The sequence below is a fragment of the Gavia stellata genome, chromosome 2 (genome assembly GCF_030936135.1).
Source record: "Gavia stellata isolate bGavSte3 chromosome 2, bGavSte3.hap2, whole genome shotgun sequence".
In the NCBI taxonomy this organism is placed as follows: Eukaryota; Metazoa; Chordata; class Aves; order Gaviiformes; family Gaviidae; genus Gavia; species Gavia stellata.
In genome coordinates, this window is record NC_082595.1 from 22222823 (window position 1) to 22240213 (window position 17391).

The following is a 17391-nucleotide window of genomic DNA, read 5'->3' on the forward strand; positions in this document are numbered from 1 at the left end:
ATATTTGATCCCCTAAAGAATGAACTCCCATACAAACTACTATATGATAAGGTATTTAGAGGTCATCCCCTTGACCAGTAGCTAAGCAAATTATATTGTTATAAATTTTGTAAAACATGATTTTCATTAATAATGAATAGGCATACATAAAGGATTTCCTGTGTTTCTCATATCATCTTCACAGTGATCTAGTGTGAATAGTTTACCTTTGGACTTCATCTTGAAATCTAATACTCGGCCTGAAAGAGGATGCTTCAAAGGTGACTGATTGCTGCCATCCTGTGGCAGGCACACGTATTTCAGACTGACACTTGCCAGAGAGAAAATACTCCTTTAAAGGTGTCATTTTAAAAAGAACTCTAACTAACCCACATTATTCTTAAATGCCACAGAAGGAAAGCCAGTCGTCTGTAAACGGCAGTCTTCAGGTCTTAGAAAGCCATGGGCCATTACAGCGATTCTAGCAGAAATGACTCTCCTAAGCAGAAAATAAAGACCACATGAGAAGGAGCTCGCGTGCCCCTTTTTAAACAGAGAGGTATTGCAGTACTCACTCACTGGTCTAACTCCAGAAAGGATGCTAACCCTAACCCAGCTCTAACCCTAACCATATCGGACTGCCAGTTCCAGAATGCACATAAATACAAGGACCTCCCTGTTTCTGATGGTAACTCTGCTCGTGTCCTCAGTTGGAAAAGCCATCAGATGGCTCAAATAACATGAGTCCTCTGCTAAGACTGCATCCAAACACAACACCATAGCACCATTCCTAACACTGAATCTAAAGCAGGGAGGGGGAATATAAATAAATCAGTGGATGACCAATGGGCTGTTACTTTCCGAGAATCCATTTCAAACATCCTCTCCCCAGTTTTAGTCTTTTGGGCAGAGAAATAGTTACCTATAACATGGCTGTGAGACCCAGGCACCTGGGAACACATATATGAACTTGCAGACTGACAGCAACATGCCTTTTAACTCCAGATGAGCTGGAGACTCCAGAAACAGACAAACTGAAGGCTTAAGAGATCCCAGCCTGAACAAAACTTGAACCCCCTGAAACAGTATGGTGATCATGCAATCCCGGAGAAGCTACAGTTTGCAAAAAAGACCAGAACTGTTGAGGTGTGGCACTTAAATCTCACCCTTGGCCAAGACTAAACATGATGTGGGACCAGAACACCAAACCTGACTGGAACAGAGAGCCTTCAAAAGGCCTGAAACTCTGCAGGCCCTGACAAACATGGCCACAACTGAGACCCAGATTTCTAGAACTGTATTCTTGTTAGAGAGCCAAAGACTTCACAGGTACTGAAAACTAGCTGGTAGCCTATGCAAGGCTGCTGCGTCCTACAGCAGGCTGTGCTGTGTCCTTGGAATGGGCCCTGGGACAGAACGTACCCCAGGAGACTTTGCACCAAGTCACCCACAGTCTTCTCTAGCAAAACACTCTCCACACTCATGTGTCCCTCACAGGCAAAATTGCATCCACTTGTTGAAGAAGCCATGAAGCAACACACTGAAGGATTCACAACACTATTTAGCAACCTTTGCGGGACTCCTAGACATCCTGCAACTAGACGGGCTCCCACTCTTTCCTAATACAAGCCCTTAGACACCACCAGGAACAATTCACAAGCACCGAGGTTACCTGTACCAGTCCTGCCTTTGATGCCAGATTGTGAATGCTCCAATTTCAAAGAGTGAGGGCAGGGTCTCTTCCACCCTGCAGATACCAGGTTCTGTGGGGGTCCGAGTCCAACTCACCGCAGAGTAAATATCACTTACCTACTGCTAACTTCACCTGTGCTGCCCAAGACCTCAGCAGAACAGACATTCAGCTAGATTGTTAAACCTAAAGGTCAGGTAGACACTAGGAAGGTTGATATGACATGCATCATCTCTGAATTGCGAAGTCTGTGCAAAGATGATGAGAAGCCATTACAGAGCACAGCAGGACTGTGCACCACAGATGCATGTGCAGCCCAGCCTTGTCTTTCCCCTTAGCACACGATGACAGAGCAGGCAGGAAAACCAGAGAGTCCCTCTATACCCAGCTAACTGAGAACTAGACCATAACAGCCGCCACAAACAAGCCAACTTACAGCAACACAGACAAAACGGCAGTTTCAGTCTCCCAGCACACTCTCTTTTACTCTCCGAGTCATGCACTGACAACCTCCTCTCTTTCACCCAGACATGCTCCTTCTCAACAGCCCCTTCCCTTCTTCTGGGCTCAGTACTCAATAGCTTGCAGCAGCCAGGCAGCCACACTATGTTCCTGCCAATCAGCCTTAACACCCACTGCGTCAGCAGCTGCCTCTGGTTCTGACACTGCTTCTCTGTACTAGCAGCCCACCACAGTCAGCCAGCCCTACAACTCCTTATTTGCCCTCAGTGTTGTCAGCATCCCCCAACACATACTTGCTCAGTTTCTGAGATGCTTCTTTGCTTACTCAGACACAATTTCACCAACACCCAGCTCCCTCATGAATTTCCCCTCTTTGAAGATACAAGTCTTAACTACTTAATGTTCCATGGGGTATTTAAAAGGGAGAAGGGGCTTACAGCTGGTAACACAAATGAAGAGCCACCAGGCTGGGGAAGGGGGAAAAGAAAAAACATTGGTTTGAAGTAGCAGGGGCAGGATAGTGGGCCCATCATGTTCCTCTTACCGAGGCATGGAGCAAGGGTTACCACAAAGGTAGCCTCAGGCAAATGGGCAGGAGCAGGCATAGGAAGGAGCACAAACAAAGGAAGGGCCACCAGGAAAGGAACAGGGGCAGAGGCAGCAAAAGTTGGCCACCATGGTACTCAGCCCAGCTCAGAAAACACAGGCCAGAAGGAAGCAATGAAGCCCTTCCAGCTGGTTCTGCTGCTTCATCTCCTGAGTCAGTAAGTCACTGCTGTCTGTAACATTGAGTAGAGGTCCATCCATCTGCAGCTGATCTCCACTTGCTCCTGAGCTCTTCCATAGTGGCAAAGAACACAGCTGTCTCCTGATCTTCCAACACCTTATGATGTCTCAACTCCATGATTGCACTCAGCTGTGAAAATCAGACTGTTTCGCAGTTCCAGGGAATAAAGTTTCTACAAGAGAATGCTAAAGGTATGGTCTGTGTGGTATGTTCTCATCTCATGTTCCTCGTACTGCTCTAATTACTGAACCATGCTTGTGAATTGTTTAGGGATAATACTAACGGAAAGTTCCATCGAAATCCATTCTGTGTTCTTCAGACACTTGTTTATTTAAATAGGCTTTTCAAAACTCTGAGGTTTTCTTTGAAAAAAATTCTGGCTACATAGGTAAAACTTTGTCCTGGGAGCCATTTGTAAGAGAGTGTAGAATTGTCTGTAGGCAGCCAACAGAGTTGTTGTTCAACACTTCAAAAGAAAATATCTCTATCAGTAACTATTTTTTATCACAGAATCACTAAGGTTGGAAACGACCTGTAAAATCATCAAGTCCAACCATCAACCCAACACCACCATGCCCACTAAACCATGTCCTGTGATGCCACGTCCACATGTTCCTTGAACACCTCCAGTGATGGTGACTCCACCACCTCCCTGGGCAGCCTCTTCCAGTGTTTCACCACTCTCTCAGTAAAGAAATTTTTCCTAATATCCAGCCTAAACCTCCCCTGGCACAACTTGAGGCCATTGCCTCTTGTCCTGTCGCTAGTCACTTGGGAGAAGAGACCAACACCCACCTCTCTGCAACCCCCTTTCAGGTAATTGTAGAGAGCGGTAAGGTCTCCCCTGAGCCTCCTCTTCTCCAGACTGAAGAATGGTCATTAACAGTTTGCTAACCCAAGCACGCAGGATTAGATAAAGGGCTCTTAAAATTACCCTGGAGACAATAGGATTTTATTGATTTTTTTTCCCCAAATTTCAACACTTAATGTTCTAAGCCAGCAAAGTCATACTTCTTAAGTCAGTTCAGAGCAGTACAAATATTTATGAGGAAAAGCAATGTCTACAGAAACAAGAAAAAAGACCTCCTTGTCCATCCTTCATGGCTGAAATGTCCTATAGAAATCTTAAGGATGTCAAGGGCCCTGTCCTACTGAAGCTGTCACCACTCTAAAGTGCAGTTCTGCAAGACCCTCCCTCCTCCAGTACCAAGTGCTTATGCAGCACAGCTTGCTCTTGTGCTGTTTGGTGAACAGGCAACTGAAGTGCCACGTTGTGCACTGAATGTCCAGAACATTCACAGGGAAATCGCCTGCTGCACCAAATGCAAAGCGAAGCCTTCTAGGGCTTAATCTTTTACAATCTTGGATATGCATTTAGAGGAAGCAGTTGTTCAATTTTAGGCAAAAGCTCATTGGTTCTGTTGACAATAAGGTTTAGATCAGGCTGATACCACTGTTCATGCATCAATGACAGATGCACACAGAAGGAAGCAGCTCTCTAACTCAACTATTTTCATGCTATCGCTGGCAGACACTATCAACTTCTTCTGGAACTGAAAGTGATGGAGGTTCTGCATTTGTCTTTTTCAAATTTATCTCAAGGACAATTTCTATCCCTCAGGTTGGAAAGAGGTGAATGCAGTTAATACTGCAGAGATGTTTTTTCATGATGAAATAGCTGTAAGGCGTTTTGAGGGACTTCCCTGCTAATTTAGGAATCTTCCAACCCCAGACTCCAAAATACGCAGCTAACCAGCATGATCTACATGGGGCTTACTTTGCACAATTAGTTTTACTGTGAAGGCAATACAACAGAAGGAGAAACATTCCTGGGAGGGGTCAGTGATTTGCCTACAGATAAAAATGAACTGACATTTTAACAGCAACGCTGCCATTCCACTCAAAAGAATTCCTGTACGCCAGCCTGCTTGAGCTGGGCAATGGAATATTCCTGAAGGCCAAAAATGCAGTCAGTGAGAAAATCTGGATTGTTTTCTTTGAATTGGTCAGCTCCTGAATATCAAGGCATAGAATTATGCATATCAACAGAAACAGATGTAGGATCAGAATTTGCTTTCCATAGTTTTGAAAAAACTGAGGCATTCTCCAAACACTTTCCTGATCAAGAAAATCCAAACACTTTACCTTCTTTGCTGAGTTTTTCCATCCCATTGTATTCAGCCTAAGTTATAACATGTTGTTTCCAAGAAACATATACCTAAATTCAGAAATCTGCATGCAATGCTACAGAAAATTAAAATTAATATTTATTACATAAAGTTAACATAAAACCCAAACACAAAGACCGGTTGGAAAATGAACAGCAAAATTACCAGCTCTGTTTAAAATAGCATTCAGTGCAAAGAGAGGCTTCTATCCAACTTTTGCAGATTACAAAGGAGAGAAGAACAAAACACAGTGACAAAATTCAGTAACTATTTCTCCCAGTTCACACAGTTTCTTCGACAATTATTGTTAGGACTGGATCAACTAATCCGGAGAGCCATCGCTGATCAGTACATACAAACAAAAAGGCAAGAAATCCTGAGCGAGGTCCTGATGAAAAGAACGTGAGCAAGGGAACAAGACACTCCATTTCACCAGGAAGGACAAAGCACTTAAAAAATGAAAGTGCTTCTTCTAATTCTTCAGTGATAAGAAACTCTCTGCAAGGAAGGTATCTACCACTTCTCCATCATCAGACATGCCCTATAAAACTCTTCTAGCACTCACTGCTACCTGCAAAATTGTAGACATCTTGAAAAGAAACTGTATTATCTTAGCGTTGGAACAGGTAGCTTTCCTGTATGACAATCAGTTTCTTTTTAGGCTTAAAGTAAACACTGCCGTGCCCCCAAGAGAAGCAGAATACTAAATTCACCCAACATGATTCAAGATCCATTTTGTTTTGAGATTTCATTTTTTACTGGATGACAGAGTTTATGATTTCTGGAGTGACTTCACATCCAGGGATAACTTGGAGGTTCATAAGAAGTTTCAAAAATTAGCATTGATACCTGAATCAGAAAATCATTCCAAACCCACACGGATTCTGTTACTGTTACAATACAGCCCCATTGCCCAAAAGAAAGATACACTTTGCAGAATGATGAGACGAGTAAGTTCAGGCTTGGTTGCATCGGAGCTGAGAATGACTCAATAGACAGCTTTGCTTCTAGGCCCTTCCCGACTGAATTGGATAGACGTTGTTTTAAGTGAAGCAAGCTGCTCATCTCCACTGCCCATTGCTGCCACAGCTAGAGAAGCAGGCTTCCTGCTACACAGGCTCTGTATCATCTACAACTTCAGGAGCCGAAACCTGTATCTTCAATTGTCCCCTTGGAAATGAGGAGGCAGCTGCTGTAAATGATGCTGCGCGAAGATACACATTTGATTATCAACACTATTGCCAAGCACACAGAGTGCCATTTCTGGGCTAGCTGCAGTTTCCAAGTGACACGCATGCAGAAAGAATACTGAGGTAATCCAGTCTGGAAGGAACAATGATGTGAACTGCTGCAATAAAACCACCACTCCAAGTTAAAGGCTACAATTACCTGGCACAGTCAACAGCAGATGTTCTTTATGACCAATTACCTACACCAGCTGAGAGTCCAGCTAAATCATTATCTTTCACCAGAAGGGAACTGACATTGTTTTCACATTTCTTTCCTTCACCAAGAAAACATAATTCCAGGACTCTTGACTACCTCTGACACACTGGCCAGACAGTCCCTGACTTAAAATTTGACTCTAGCCAGCAAGTGAATAAGCTTATATCAAATGAAATAGCTGAAACCCAGAAAAAGGGTTGGATTTAAAAAAAAAAAAAAAAGAAAAAAAAGAAAAAAAAGGCTATTAAAGCAAGTGATACAAATAACCTGACTTTAAGTAACTTAAAATTCAATGATTTTAAGAAGAATTTGCTTCTAGGACTCTTCCTATTAAAAATGGAATGCATTTTGCTAAAAATGTATTTTTACCAAATCTCTTCTAGGGTGTTTGTCAGCAACTGTTCTTGGGTGGCCATTTACAGCTATCACATGCTAAAACTAGAAAGAATAATGAAATCCAGCTCCCTGAAAGAATTCAAGATTCAATAATGCATCTGGAGAAAGGATGCATAACAGAGAATGTGAAGTACATAGAACTCAGCAAAAAAGCAGATCTGCACGATTCTTTTTATACAAATGTTTTGAGATCTACTTTTTTATGTACATATATAGGTAGATACACAATACTTGCCACCTTTGGTAGCTGTTGTTTAATGTCAGGATTCCACATACAAGTTAAACAGGTATTTTGCATAATAAAATCTTTAGTCTGATGAGGGGCATGATATATCCAAGCAGATGCTTAGTTCACTAAAGCCATTTCTGGTCTTTAGTGTTGGGTTTTCTTTCAAGTTTTACTACTGTTAGTATTTCCTGACTTTAGGTCATCCAAGATTTGCTACAACTAGCAACACAAACCTTGTCAAAAGTTTTTTTTTTGTGTGTGTTTGTTTTTTTTAATTCTTCCCTTGATTTTCTTCTTTTTTTGTTCCATCTTGTCACCTCAAGCCTCAAAAGTAGATTGAAACATATCTGAATAGATCTCATTTGGAGACATGGTGTGTTTCACAAGTGCATCTTTTTAAAAAAAAATAAGCAAAGCAGGGTCATCCCCCTTGCCAATTTGCATCAATAGTCAACATCAAGCATTTCTATAGAAAAAGCATGCCATAATGAGTTCATTACATATCAGCTAAAGAAATAAATGGCAGCTTTCTTGTTAGAGAAACCACAAATTAATAAAGCAACAAAAAACCACTTCCTCACATATGACACACTCATGCAGACGATCTATTTATTCCTGAGCAGGCTGGCAAGTATCCATTGGTGGTCAAGTGGGGGGAGAGGGAGGAGGAAAGAATTTTAAGCTGAAAACTTTGCCAACTGAAAAAGGCAGGCCTTGAGAAAAAAGAGAAGGCATTATGAGAACTATTTTCAAACTGAATGTGTTTTACTGATCAAAATGAGTATTTGGTGACAATGATAAAATTGAGTATTGAAGAAGTGACACAAGGTACTCAGGAGCAAATTTCTCTTCAACTAACAAAAAGACTGAAGACTGTAAATGGAAAAAACTGTTTGAAGAAAAGACATGTTTATCTCTTTAGAATCTTATCTTCCAATGCCTTCACATATACAGTATATAAATCTGGGTGTAGAATCAATAGGAATTCAACCTAGAAAATAGTTCCTTTATTTTTATTAGTACTCCTTACATTTCAATCTAATCTTTAAGACTGGCAAAATTATTTGTGGCAAGTATTTAATGTTGAGATTATGGGGTACGTTTCTTTTACAGGATTTGTAAAATACATTCTCATCTGTTTGAATGCAGATAACATCATCACAGAGGAGACAGTGCATACAATTTACAAGAGAGATTTGTAGCAAAATTTAGAGATACACAACAACCAACATCTCAATATAATACTAACTTGGCACTCAGGTGCATGTTTTTCAAACTGTACATGTATTTTTAAAAAGATATAGTCTTTTAAAATGTTTATATATTGAAGCATTTTCATTAAGATCAAACACTTACTAAAACCAGTAAAATTATAGCAGCAATATGGGAGAGTATCTAAGCCACATGAACATTAATAATTAAAATAAAGACAAATATGAAATATTACATTACTTGGGTGTTTGTGTTAGATAACAAGGATAGGTAACATACCAATTACCTATGCCAAACCATCAAAGAATCTGGATTTGCTCACTGTATGAACAATACTGTTGTGTAGTTCAATCAAAGTTACTGTTTTAAAAGAAGTGTTGAATGCTGACTTCCACCAACAGTGTTCTGGAGTGCTTCTGGCAGAACTCACTTGAATCTTTTAATCCAAGCCCGACTATGATCCTTTTTGTATCTTTGCTATAGGAACTAAGGATGCTTTTAAACATGGATTCCTTAAAACTAGGCTTATTTTATTTACACTATTGAAAGTTTACTTTTCCTTCCAACAACAAAATGTGCAGGAGGATTTACTACATGCTATACAATGTAAAAATAGACTTTAAAAAGCCAGAACAATGTGAGTAAAACTGTACAATGTTTGTTCCCTGCTCCAGTTCATTGCACTATTAAGTTAAAATGGATGAGTTGTCATGCCCAGAAGACTTACTGTAGGATCAGAAAATTGTCGCACACAAAGAGGAGGTAAATGCATACTGGTTTAGGTATAGTGCCAAATGAAAAAATACTATGAGTTGTATCCACAGAAAGCTTCTCATCACAGGAAGGAGCACGGCTAATTCTGAAAGGCAGTCCTCTTCATGTAGGACACAGAACTGCAAAAGAACCATAAATACATCTTGATAAAGATCAGTGAAGTTAGTCTGTATAAGAATGTATTGTATATACTAAAATACTTAAATCTTGAATGCTACCCTATTAGTAACACAGTAAAATCTAGAAATCAATTGAAACTGGCAATTAAGATATCATCCTCTTCTCAAAAGATAATGAAGTGACACAACCCACTATCTTTAACTAATATTATCCAGAAATGAGTTAACTAAAAGGTCATGTCTTAAACAGTGCTTTTTGAGGGGTTCTATTAGAAAACAGAACATTAAATAAAAGGTGACACATGCAGTTGTATTTTAAAAATATGCACTGACAATTTGAGATTCTAACTCTACTTTCTAATTCTGGTGCGTGTACTTGAATCACACAGTGGGAAGATAAGACATGTCCTTCACGTGTTTCTCATTCCTGTTTCACAGGTAAGACACAAACCTCAGAGCCATCCAGCTTTCAAACCAATGCTAGCACAACACAAAAGCAAATAAAGAAGTCAGGTGTAACAATTAAACAAAAACTTCAAAGGCAAGAAAATAAATGTTCTTGTTATCTGAAATATCTGCATAATTTAAAAATAGAACAAGGTGTAAATTCTTGCTTTATTAAAACAAAAAACTGCGGGTTTTTTAAGCCTTTACTAGAAGCCTGAAAGATCAGATATGAAATAGCAAAGCAAGCTGAAAGATGGAAAATTATTCTGCTTTCATGACATCTACATTCAGAAAAAAGCCTAAAAGAAAATAATACTAGACATATTTCATGCATTTTACTCAGTAGTAATGTACAGCATATTATTTTTAGCACTGTATTTTTATGTCACAATTACTGTTTAAGGACAATTGGAAAAGAGCACGAAGCTGAGCAGTAAATACATTTTAGAAAGCTTACTGTAAAGATACATTTTCAAAGGCATTTATTTCAGCTATAAATACATACTTATATATTGTTATATATAACAGTTATGTTTTAAGAATGCCACAATTATTTACACTTACATGTGTTCTCGAATTAAGGAAAAAAAATTAACCTTGCAGGGGTACAGAGAGTAATTTATTCAGTTTGCGTATCATACTGGTAGTATGTTATATTAAAAAATTATCTCTGTACATGAAGTTAAGTGTTCAAATTTTGTAAAAACTGGAAGTAAAAACTAATGATCTTGAAATAACGTGTCTAGATGGGATACCAGACAACCTATCCCTAATATCTTGATTCTGTGTCTATCTACAGGCTAACATTTCATATATATCATTGGTTTGTTCCATAAGTAGCTAAATTAAGGAACCCTTGCTTCCCGCAGATTTCCTCAGACATTCCTCCTTACCCTCATAACAATAAAACTAGGTAATTCCCCTTCCCACAATGCCTTCCTCAGCTTCCACTTTAAATTTGCTATGAACTCCATCCCAGCAGGTCCTCCCCATATTGTTCCTCTGTCCTCATGCTCCCAAACTGATAGGAGCTACTCTAAGTGCATTCACCGGTATGTGAATGCATAAAAGTTATCTGGCCAACTGGATGTTGGCTTTTCAAAGCCAATAGCCTTTAGCTCAATAGAAACAGTGGTTTCAGTCCTTCTCCTACCTAAGCACAGTATTTGCAAAATGCAGTTATTCCTGCAATCCTTCTTTCTGTCTTGTGGTGTTGAAATTGGCAATTACTATTTGTGAGGCTGAATAGACAGACAACATGACTGCAAAGAGGCATTTTCTTCAGAAAACAGCCTAAATTTGCATACCTCAAGGATTACAGATGCTACTACATGTTGCATTTTTGTACTTGGCAAATAAATCATAATGCAGAAAGCCATTACATTACACATGCAAGAAGAAAGACTGAAAGCTTCTGTAAAAAAAAAAAAAATTCAATGGGTATAGTCAATACAAACATGCTTTCATCTAAGGATATGGTACCTATTCTTGTTGCAACACCTAAAAACAATGCAACTACAAAATATGACAAAAATATCTCCATCTGTGCTCCTTGTTTTACAAGCTTAAGTTGTGCACATGAAACTTTGCTGCTTACTTGCTTGTGTAGGTCTTTCAATGGAAACGAACACAATGTTTTCAAAGCACATTATATTTGTTAAACCATCAAAAAAGATCAGTAGAAAGATGAGCACAAACAGTGTTTAAATACAGTGAGCTTCCTAAGCTGCAAGCTTCAGTCCAAAAATGTGCTTTCTACAATCAAGAATTTCACAGTGTTGGCTTGGTATTTCTTTCCCTGTCAGCAAATGCATTCCCTCACCCTCCTCCAAATCTCAATTTAAACTTCATAGAATCATAGAATCATTTAGGTTGGAAAAGACCCTTAAGATCATCGAGTCCAACCGTAAACCTAACACTGCCAAGTCCACCACTAATCCATGTACCTAAGCACCACATCTACATGTCTTTTAAATACTTCCACGGATGGTGATTCAACAACCTCCGTGGGCAGCCTGTTCCAGTGTCTGACAACCCTTCCAGCGAAGAAACTTTTCCTAATACCCAATCTAAACCTCTCCTGGCACAACTTGATGCAGTTTCCTCTCGTCCTCCCACTTGTTACTTGGGAAAAGAGACCAACAGCCATGATCCCTAGTGATAAAATATAATAACAATATTAATATATTAAAAATATGTTCAGAAAAATGTAAGCACAATTGCAAATGCTTATCAATTTCACATTACCATCAATTTAATTCTAAAACTATAAACCAGAATATGAATCACATGCTGGTGGAAGAAGAACTACAATATACTTGCAAAGTAAGTCCCTTTCATTATTACTAACTTCAGGATGGAAATGTTCACTGAAAAGTAAAAAGAAACAAAACCCCACAAAAGGAAAAAAAACCCCTTGAAAATAATTTAGGATGCATCAAGAGAACATGAACAAGTGAAGGTAAGTTAGTGCATTGTACAAGACTCTACATGGAAAATGTACATAGTCTAGCTTTGGGATACTTACCTTTCAGGAGGTACTCCCTATGGATAGATCCAGGGGAGAGCTAACTGATCACTGCAAAGAGGGACTTAAGCATGAGGACAAGATGATGATATTTTTAACATTTTGGGGGACACAAGGGGGCGGTAGAAATTGGGAAAAGAGGATGCTTTAAAGAAGCAAACACCAGAAATAATTTCAAAACTAATAATCCTATTCAGAAATGCGTATGAAGTTTTATTTTTTCCTAACACGAAATGCACTGAGTTGCATTGGACTTTTTCACTTCTTTGTTATACCACATTTGCACATCCCACATTCTGAGGATTTCTACTTCCAGCATCTCAGAAGCATTAGCTGGTTATGAAAAAAAGTGTGAGTATGATCCACGGTAACACAGAAGGTCAACAGCAGATCTGGTTGCAGAACTCTCCTTCAGATTCCAGTCCCATGCTCCAGCTCTTGGCCAAACTGCCTTGCCAAAATGAATTTACTCAATCATTATTAAATGAAGTATTAGACAACACACACGGAGGGGGTCTGTGTGTGTCTTCCTACATGATCCAAATTTAGTCTTTCATAAATTTCAGAATTATTTTGGCATTTAGTTCAAGATGGTGACACTTCCACAAAACACCAAGAAATTCGGAGAAAATAAACTTATTTCATGGATGTTCTCATAAAAAGACAGTGAATTTGGCAAGATTTCTTATTAAATCAACACTTACTGCTCAATCTTACGGTTCCATTAACCTTTCCAGGTTCACAGCATTCTTCTTTTATTTGTCCCATTACATTTTGCCAACAATACTATAGCAATTGTTAGAATCACTTTTTTCCTGATATTTTTTCTTCAGCTCTTAATTCTAAACAATCTAACTTTTCAACAATAACCAATAATATCTGGGCAAGTTTATTACTAAATCTGTGGACAGCCATAACACCCACATAAGACTACCATGTTCTAATTTTTTAAATACCACAGAATAAAAAGTCAGTGCTGCTTTAAAAAAATTAAGGACTTACTTGTAAGATTTTTTTTCTTTGCTGTGTAAAATGGAATATAGAGCTAGAAAGAAGGTTTCACCTGCGCTAACTAATGCCACACTAACCGTATTTCCCGTAAAGCTACACATATCCTATTGTCACATATAATTTACTGCCTGCATTTTTGTTGTAAGATTGGAAAAACTGATCCTCAAAGGAACAAGAAGTTCAGAGATTTCAACAGAACTAAGCACCTTTGGTGATATAATTCACACATTTCAAAATGTAATTTCTTGATTAAAGCTTAATAAAAAGAAATGGAATCCATTCAGTCTGAGACAATAGCTGAATCAGAGAGTAAACAAATGTAAAATGAATACAATAATCACTATACCATCTGGATAATTATCACTGAGTCCAGAACTTGTTATCCTCCTGTTTCTTTTGGAAAAAAATTCAAACTCCTAAATCCTCATAAAAATTTTTATCTTGCCAAGACATTTTTAATTTTTCCAATGAAGAGAGCAGACTCTTTAAAAAGTAGGTCACTCCTTTTATTTTGAAATTCAGGGAGTAGCTTGGAATTTCAGGTACAAAAGCTGAGCTGAAAGTTGCTTCAAGTCATTATTTAGAATCATCTAATCTCCCTTTAACAAGCTTTAAATACAACTTTCAGACAACAGACAAGTGGCTGGGAGTATTTTGTGCCATGTATGAAGGTTCACTGAGGCTTCAGGCCAGACATTTTCATGGCAGAAGAAGAGAAACAAATTACAACCTTAGAAACAATTGGAAGACTTTGCCTGTTCCACAGGATAAATCTACATTACAATGTAACACTGTCAGCTGAGCTATAAATATTTAACATAATCTAAACATAGCAATATGAAGCTTAGTTAAGACTACATTGAAAAGAAGAGTAAAATTCTGCGCTCACTAGCTTATACCACTGCTTGCCATTGTGCAGACAGACCCACAGAAGAGCAAGAGAGGTTTAGTTCTGTTCAGGCAGCAGAGGGGAAACCACCTTTTCCTTTCAGTATGAGTGATGCGAGTGAGTGATTACTCTTCATACTCCAATCATTTGTGTTTTACAGTTTAGAGACAACAATGCTTGTATATGAAGACCTGTTTCATCCAACACATTTAATGTGAGCATGATGTTTTTGAAATTGTTGCATCTAGCTAGTAGAACATGCCTGGTGATTTTAAAGTCAGGAGCATGCAGAAGCAGAAGGGAACCTCAGTATCAAGCTTCCTCAGCATCATCCTGTCATATGTTCAGCTAATCTACTTTTATAAGCCTTCTATGCAGAAGATTTCTCTGTTTCCCTAGGCAGCCAGTTTCTTCTCAGTATCCTAGCAATCTGAAAGCTCTTCTGGATAGCTGCATCCAAAAATAAGAGCAGACACCTTGAAGAGCACTATTAATTCTAATCAGTTTCTACCAGATGTATTATGATGGAAAGTGAACAGATTTAATTATTGACAACAGTTCATCCTCTTCGGTCAAAGATGCTGCTTCACAAAACTAAAGTTTAGGGCCATCACCATTAAAACAATCCTGGATCTTGAGCCTAAATGGCTCTCAACTCATATAAGGGCTCATATGTCTAATTTTCAGAAAGGGTAAGTAAACAATGGAGCAATCAAAGGAATCAACTGAAAGGATCTCTGTGTTCTTATTGTACATGGTAGTTCTGCAACTGTACATGAAACTTAGAAATGAGCCTCTTCCAACAGGAAGTCTGTCAGAGCTTCTAGAATACTGCATGGCTCTCCTTTCAGATTTTCTGAAGCAATAGCACACTAAATTTCATCCAGAACTTTAACCTGAAAGTCCTTTCAAATCTCTGCGAGATGAGAGTGATTAGAAGTGTGTGTAAGAAATACAAAAACCTTTAAAAATTGTACGGAGGGAGTTAAGTCAAATGATTGTATTTGAAAAAACAATAGGACTTGGAAAGCATGACACCAAAAGAAGAGAAAAACTTTGCAGCATATAAACATGAAGCAGAACATAATATACATTTGGGTGGCAAATAAAAAGGCATCCATCATCCTTTTGTACGTGTTTGTTCAGATCTTGGCTGTTTGATGCATATGCTAAACTTTAAACACTAAAGAAGATGGTACCACTTTTATGTCAAGAATTAAGTAAGAACATAAGCATTAATAAGATCTAGGCAAAAATGAAGTCAGAAGAAAAATGTTTAAAAGTAATTTAACAACCGGGAAACTAACCAGAACAACTCCTTAAAGCTAAAGCAAGCAGTGATTTTCAATGTCTGACATTCTACTAATATAATCAGTGTATAAGACTGGAAAATAAATTATTAGTACACAAACCTTTTAAATAAAACGTGAAGAAGGTATAACAAGTAAATGTAAAATAAATAATTTTTACTGTTCATCAGAAGGTAACACTCAAAAGGAAGCTATAAGCACTTTATCTAGCAAATCCATAATTCCTATAGGCAGTGTGAATTCCGATTCTGAAAAACCTGTATAACACAACTTTTTAACTACACCCATTTAACTTTGTAAGCCAGGCTGCTCTGCTTCTGCTGATGTCCTTCAGCTATTTGAATATACACCACATACTTTGCTATATTACTCTATCACAAACAAATTAAACATATATTTATGAACTATATGCTCAGAAACCTTGGGCAAAATAGAAGAGAATACAAGCGAGAGCTGTGTTTGATAGAAGGGCAATATAATTCATGAATGCTGTAGGACTACACTTTTCAAACACACCTTGTATGTATATTAAGTCAATTTAGGATAAAAAAAAATAATCCCTGCTAAGAAACATACTCACCCTTTAAAATATAGTCTGTTAACAAGCTTGGCACTTTCTCGCTATCCTCTTTCATGGCATGCAGGACTAAAGTATGAAAAAAAAATTCAGATATTTAGTCATAAAGACAACACTCTAAAAAGAAATACCATGAAGCCGTTTCAACCACTTATAGGTATATTACTACCAGATTAGTAAGAAAACTCTTAACTGGACTACGAGAAGATGCAATGAGACACATCATATCTCCACCTTCCACTTGTGTAATTCTCACTGAACTCTGCAGTAGATGGATGCTAGAGACCCATTTTATGTGGTTAATTATTACAGTAAAATGTCATCAGTTGTAACAACAAAAAAAGCACCTCTACCCTCTAAAAACATCTCTCCAAAAGAAAGTCACCGCATCCAAAACTAAAATATGCTAACAACTGCTGGAGGGTTGGAAATCTTAGGTAAAAAAGTATGCTCCATTACTTAATTTATTTCCTTCATCCCAAATCACAGAATAATGACACTTTTCTGTGAATTCTCCTGTGAATGATTTGATGAAAATGTTGGTGGTTTTTTTCCCCTGAAATGGTAAACACGAGCAACTGTAGCTTAGAAAAACCTTAAATACATGATTGAATTTGGCATTAACTCAGAATAATGCCAAAATGCCATTTTTATGACTTGTATCGAGTCAAAATTGTCCATCCAACCAAACAACCCCAAACACCTGCTTTAGTGTCTGCCTTACCAACAGCACAGAGGGTGAGTCAGAAATCTGCAACTGAGTCACAGGATCAAGTTCCAACCAGCCCACAGAAGGCAATACTGCTAATACTCTTTACAGTGCATTTGCACAAGACATTTTGTCAATAAACTGTCAAACAACATAAAATGTTTTCAGGAGGCTTTAACCTCTCTCTGCTTAATACTGAGTTTTTGAGAGTATTTTGAGGTGAAATTTAAATATGGCAAGAGGATAAAATGTCTCTGCAGGAGTAAATAGAAAATGAAAAATATATTTTTCACAGAATAAGTATGAATTACCAGCTAAGGGTATCTACTGCTGAAAAATAAAAGGAATTTCATTCTTTCTTAAACATTTAATTTACTCCAGAATTTGCACAATAATTATTTTCTCTCTGCAAGAAACAACCAATGAGCCTCTTACCATCCCTCAGCCACCTGTGGAATTACAGACCTGTGCTGCTGGAAAGTATCTTAAGATGTAGTTAGATACAAAGCCCTGCACTGAGATCTGATCAAATACACTGATGCACTCTACCATCTATTTTTAAACTGTTCCTATAAACCTCAAATGAAGGAGATGCCACTGCCTCCCAGAGATGTTCTGCTGTATTTAACCACCCTAATAATTAATTTTTTAAAAATACA

General features: G+C 38.2%; 1 protein-coding gene across 1 annotated transcript in view; it reads right to left on the reverse strand.

Annotated features, from left to right (window-relative positions):
* Positions 1 to 8142: 8142 nt before the first annotated feature.
* FEZ2 (fasciculation and elongation protein zeta 2) overlaps positions 8143 to 17391 on the reverse strand; it is a 29862-nt gene continuing 20613 nt past the window's right edge. The window contains exons 8-9 of the mRNA XM_059832465.1: positions 16027 to 16092; positions 8143 to 9262 (exon numbers count right to left, since the gene is read on the reverse strand). Coding sequence (XP_059688448.1) covers positions 9246 to 9262; positions 16027 to 16092 — 83 coding nt within the window. The 3' untranslated portion in view covers positions 8143 to 9245. The remainder of the gene's footprint in view (positions 9263 to 16026; positions 16093 to 17391) is intronic.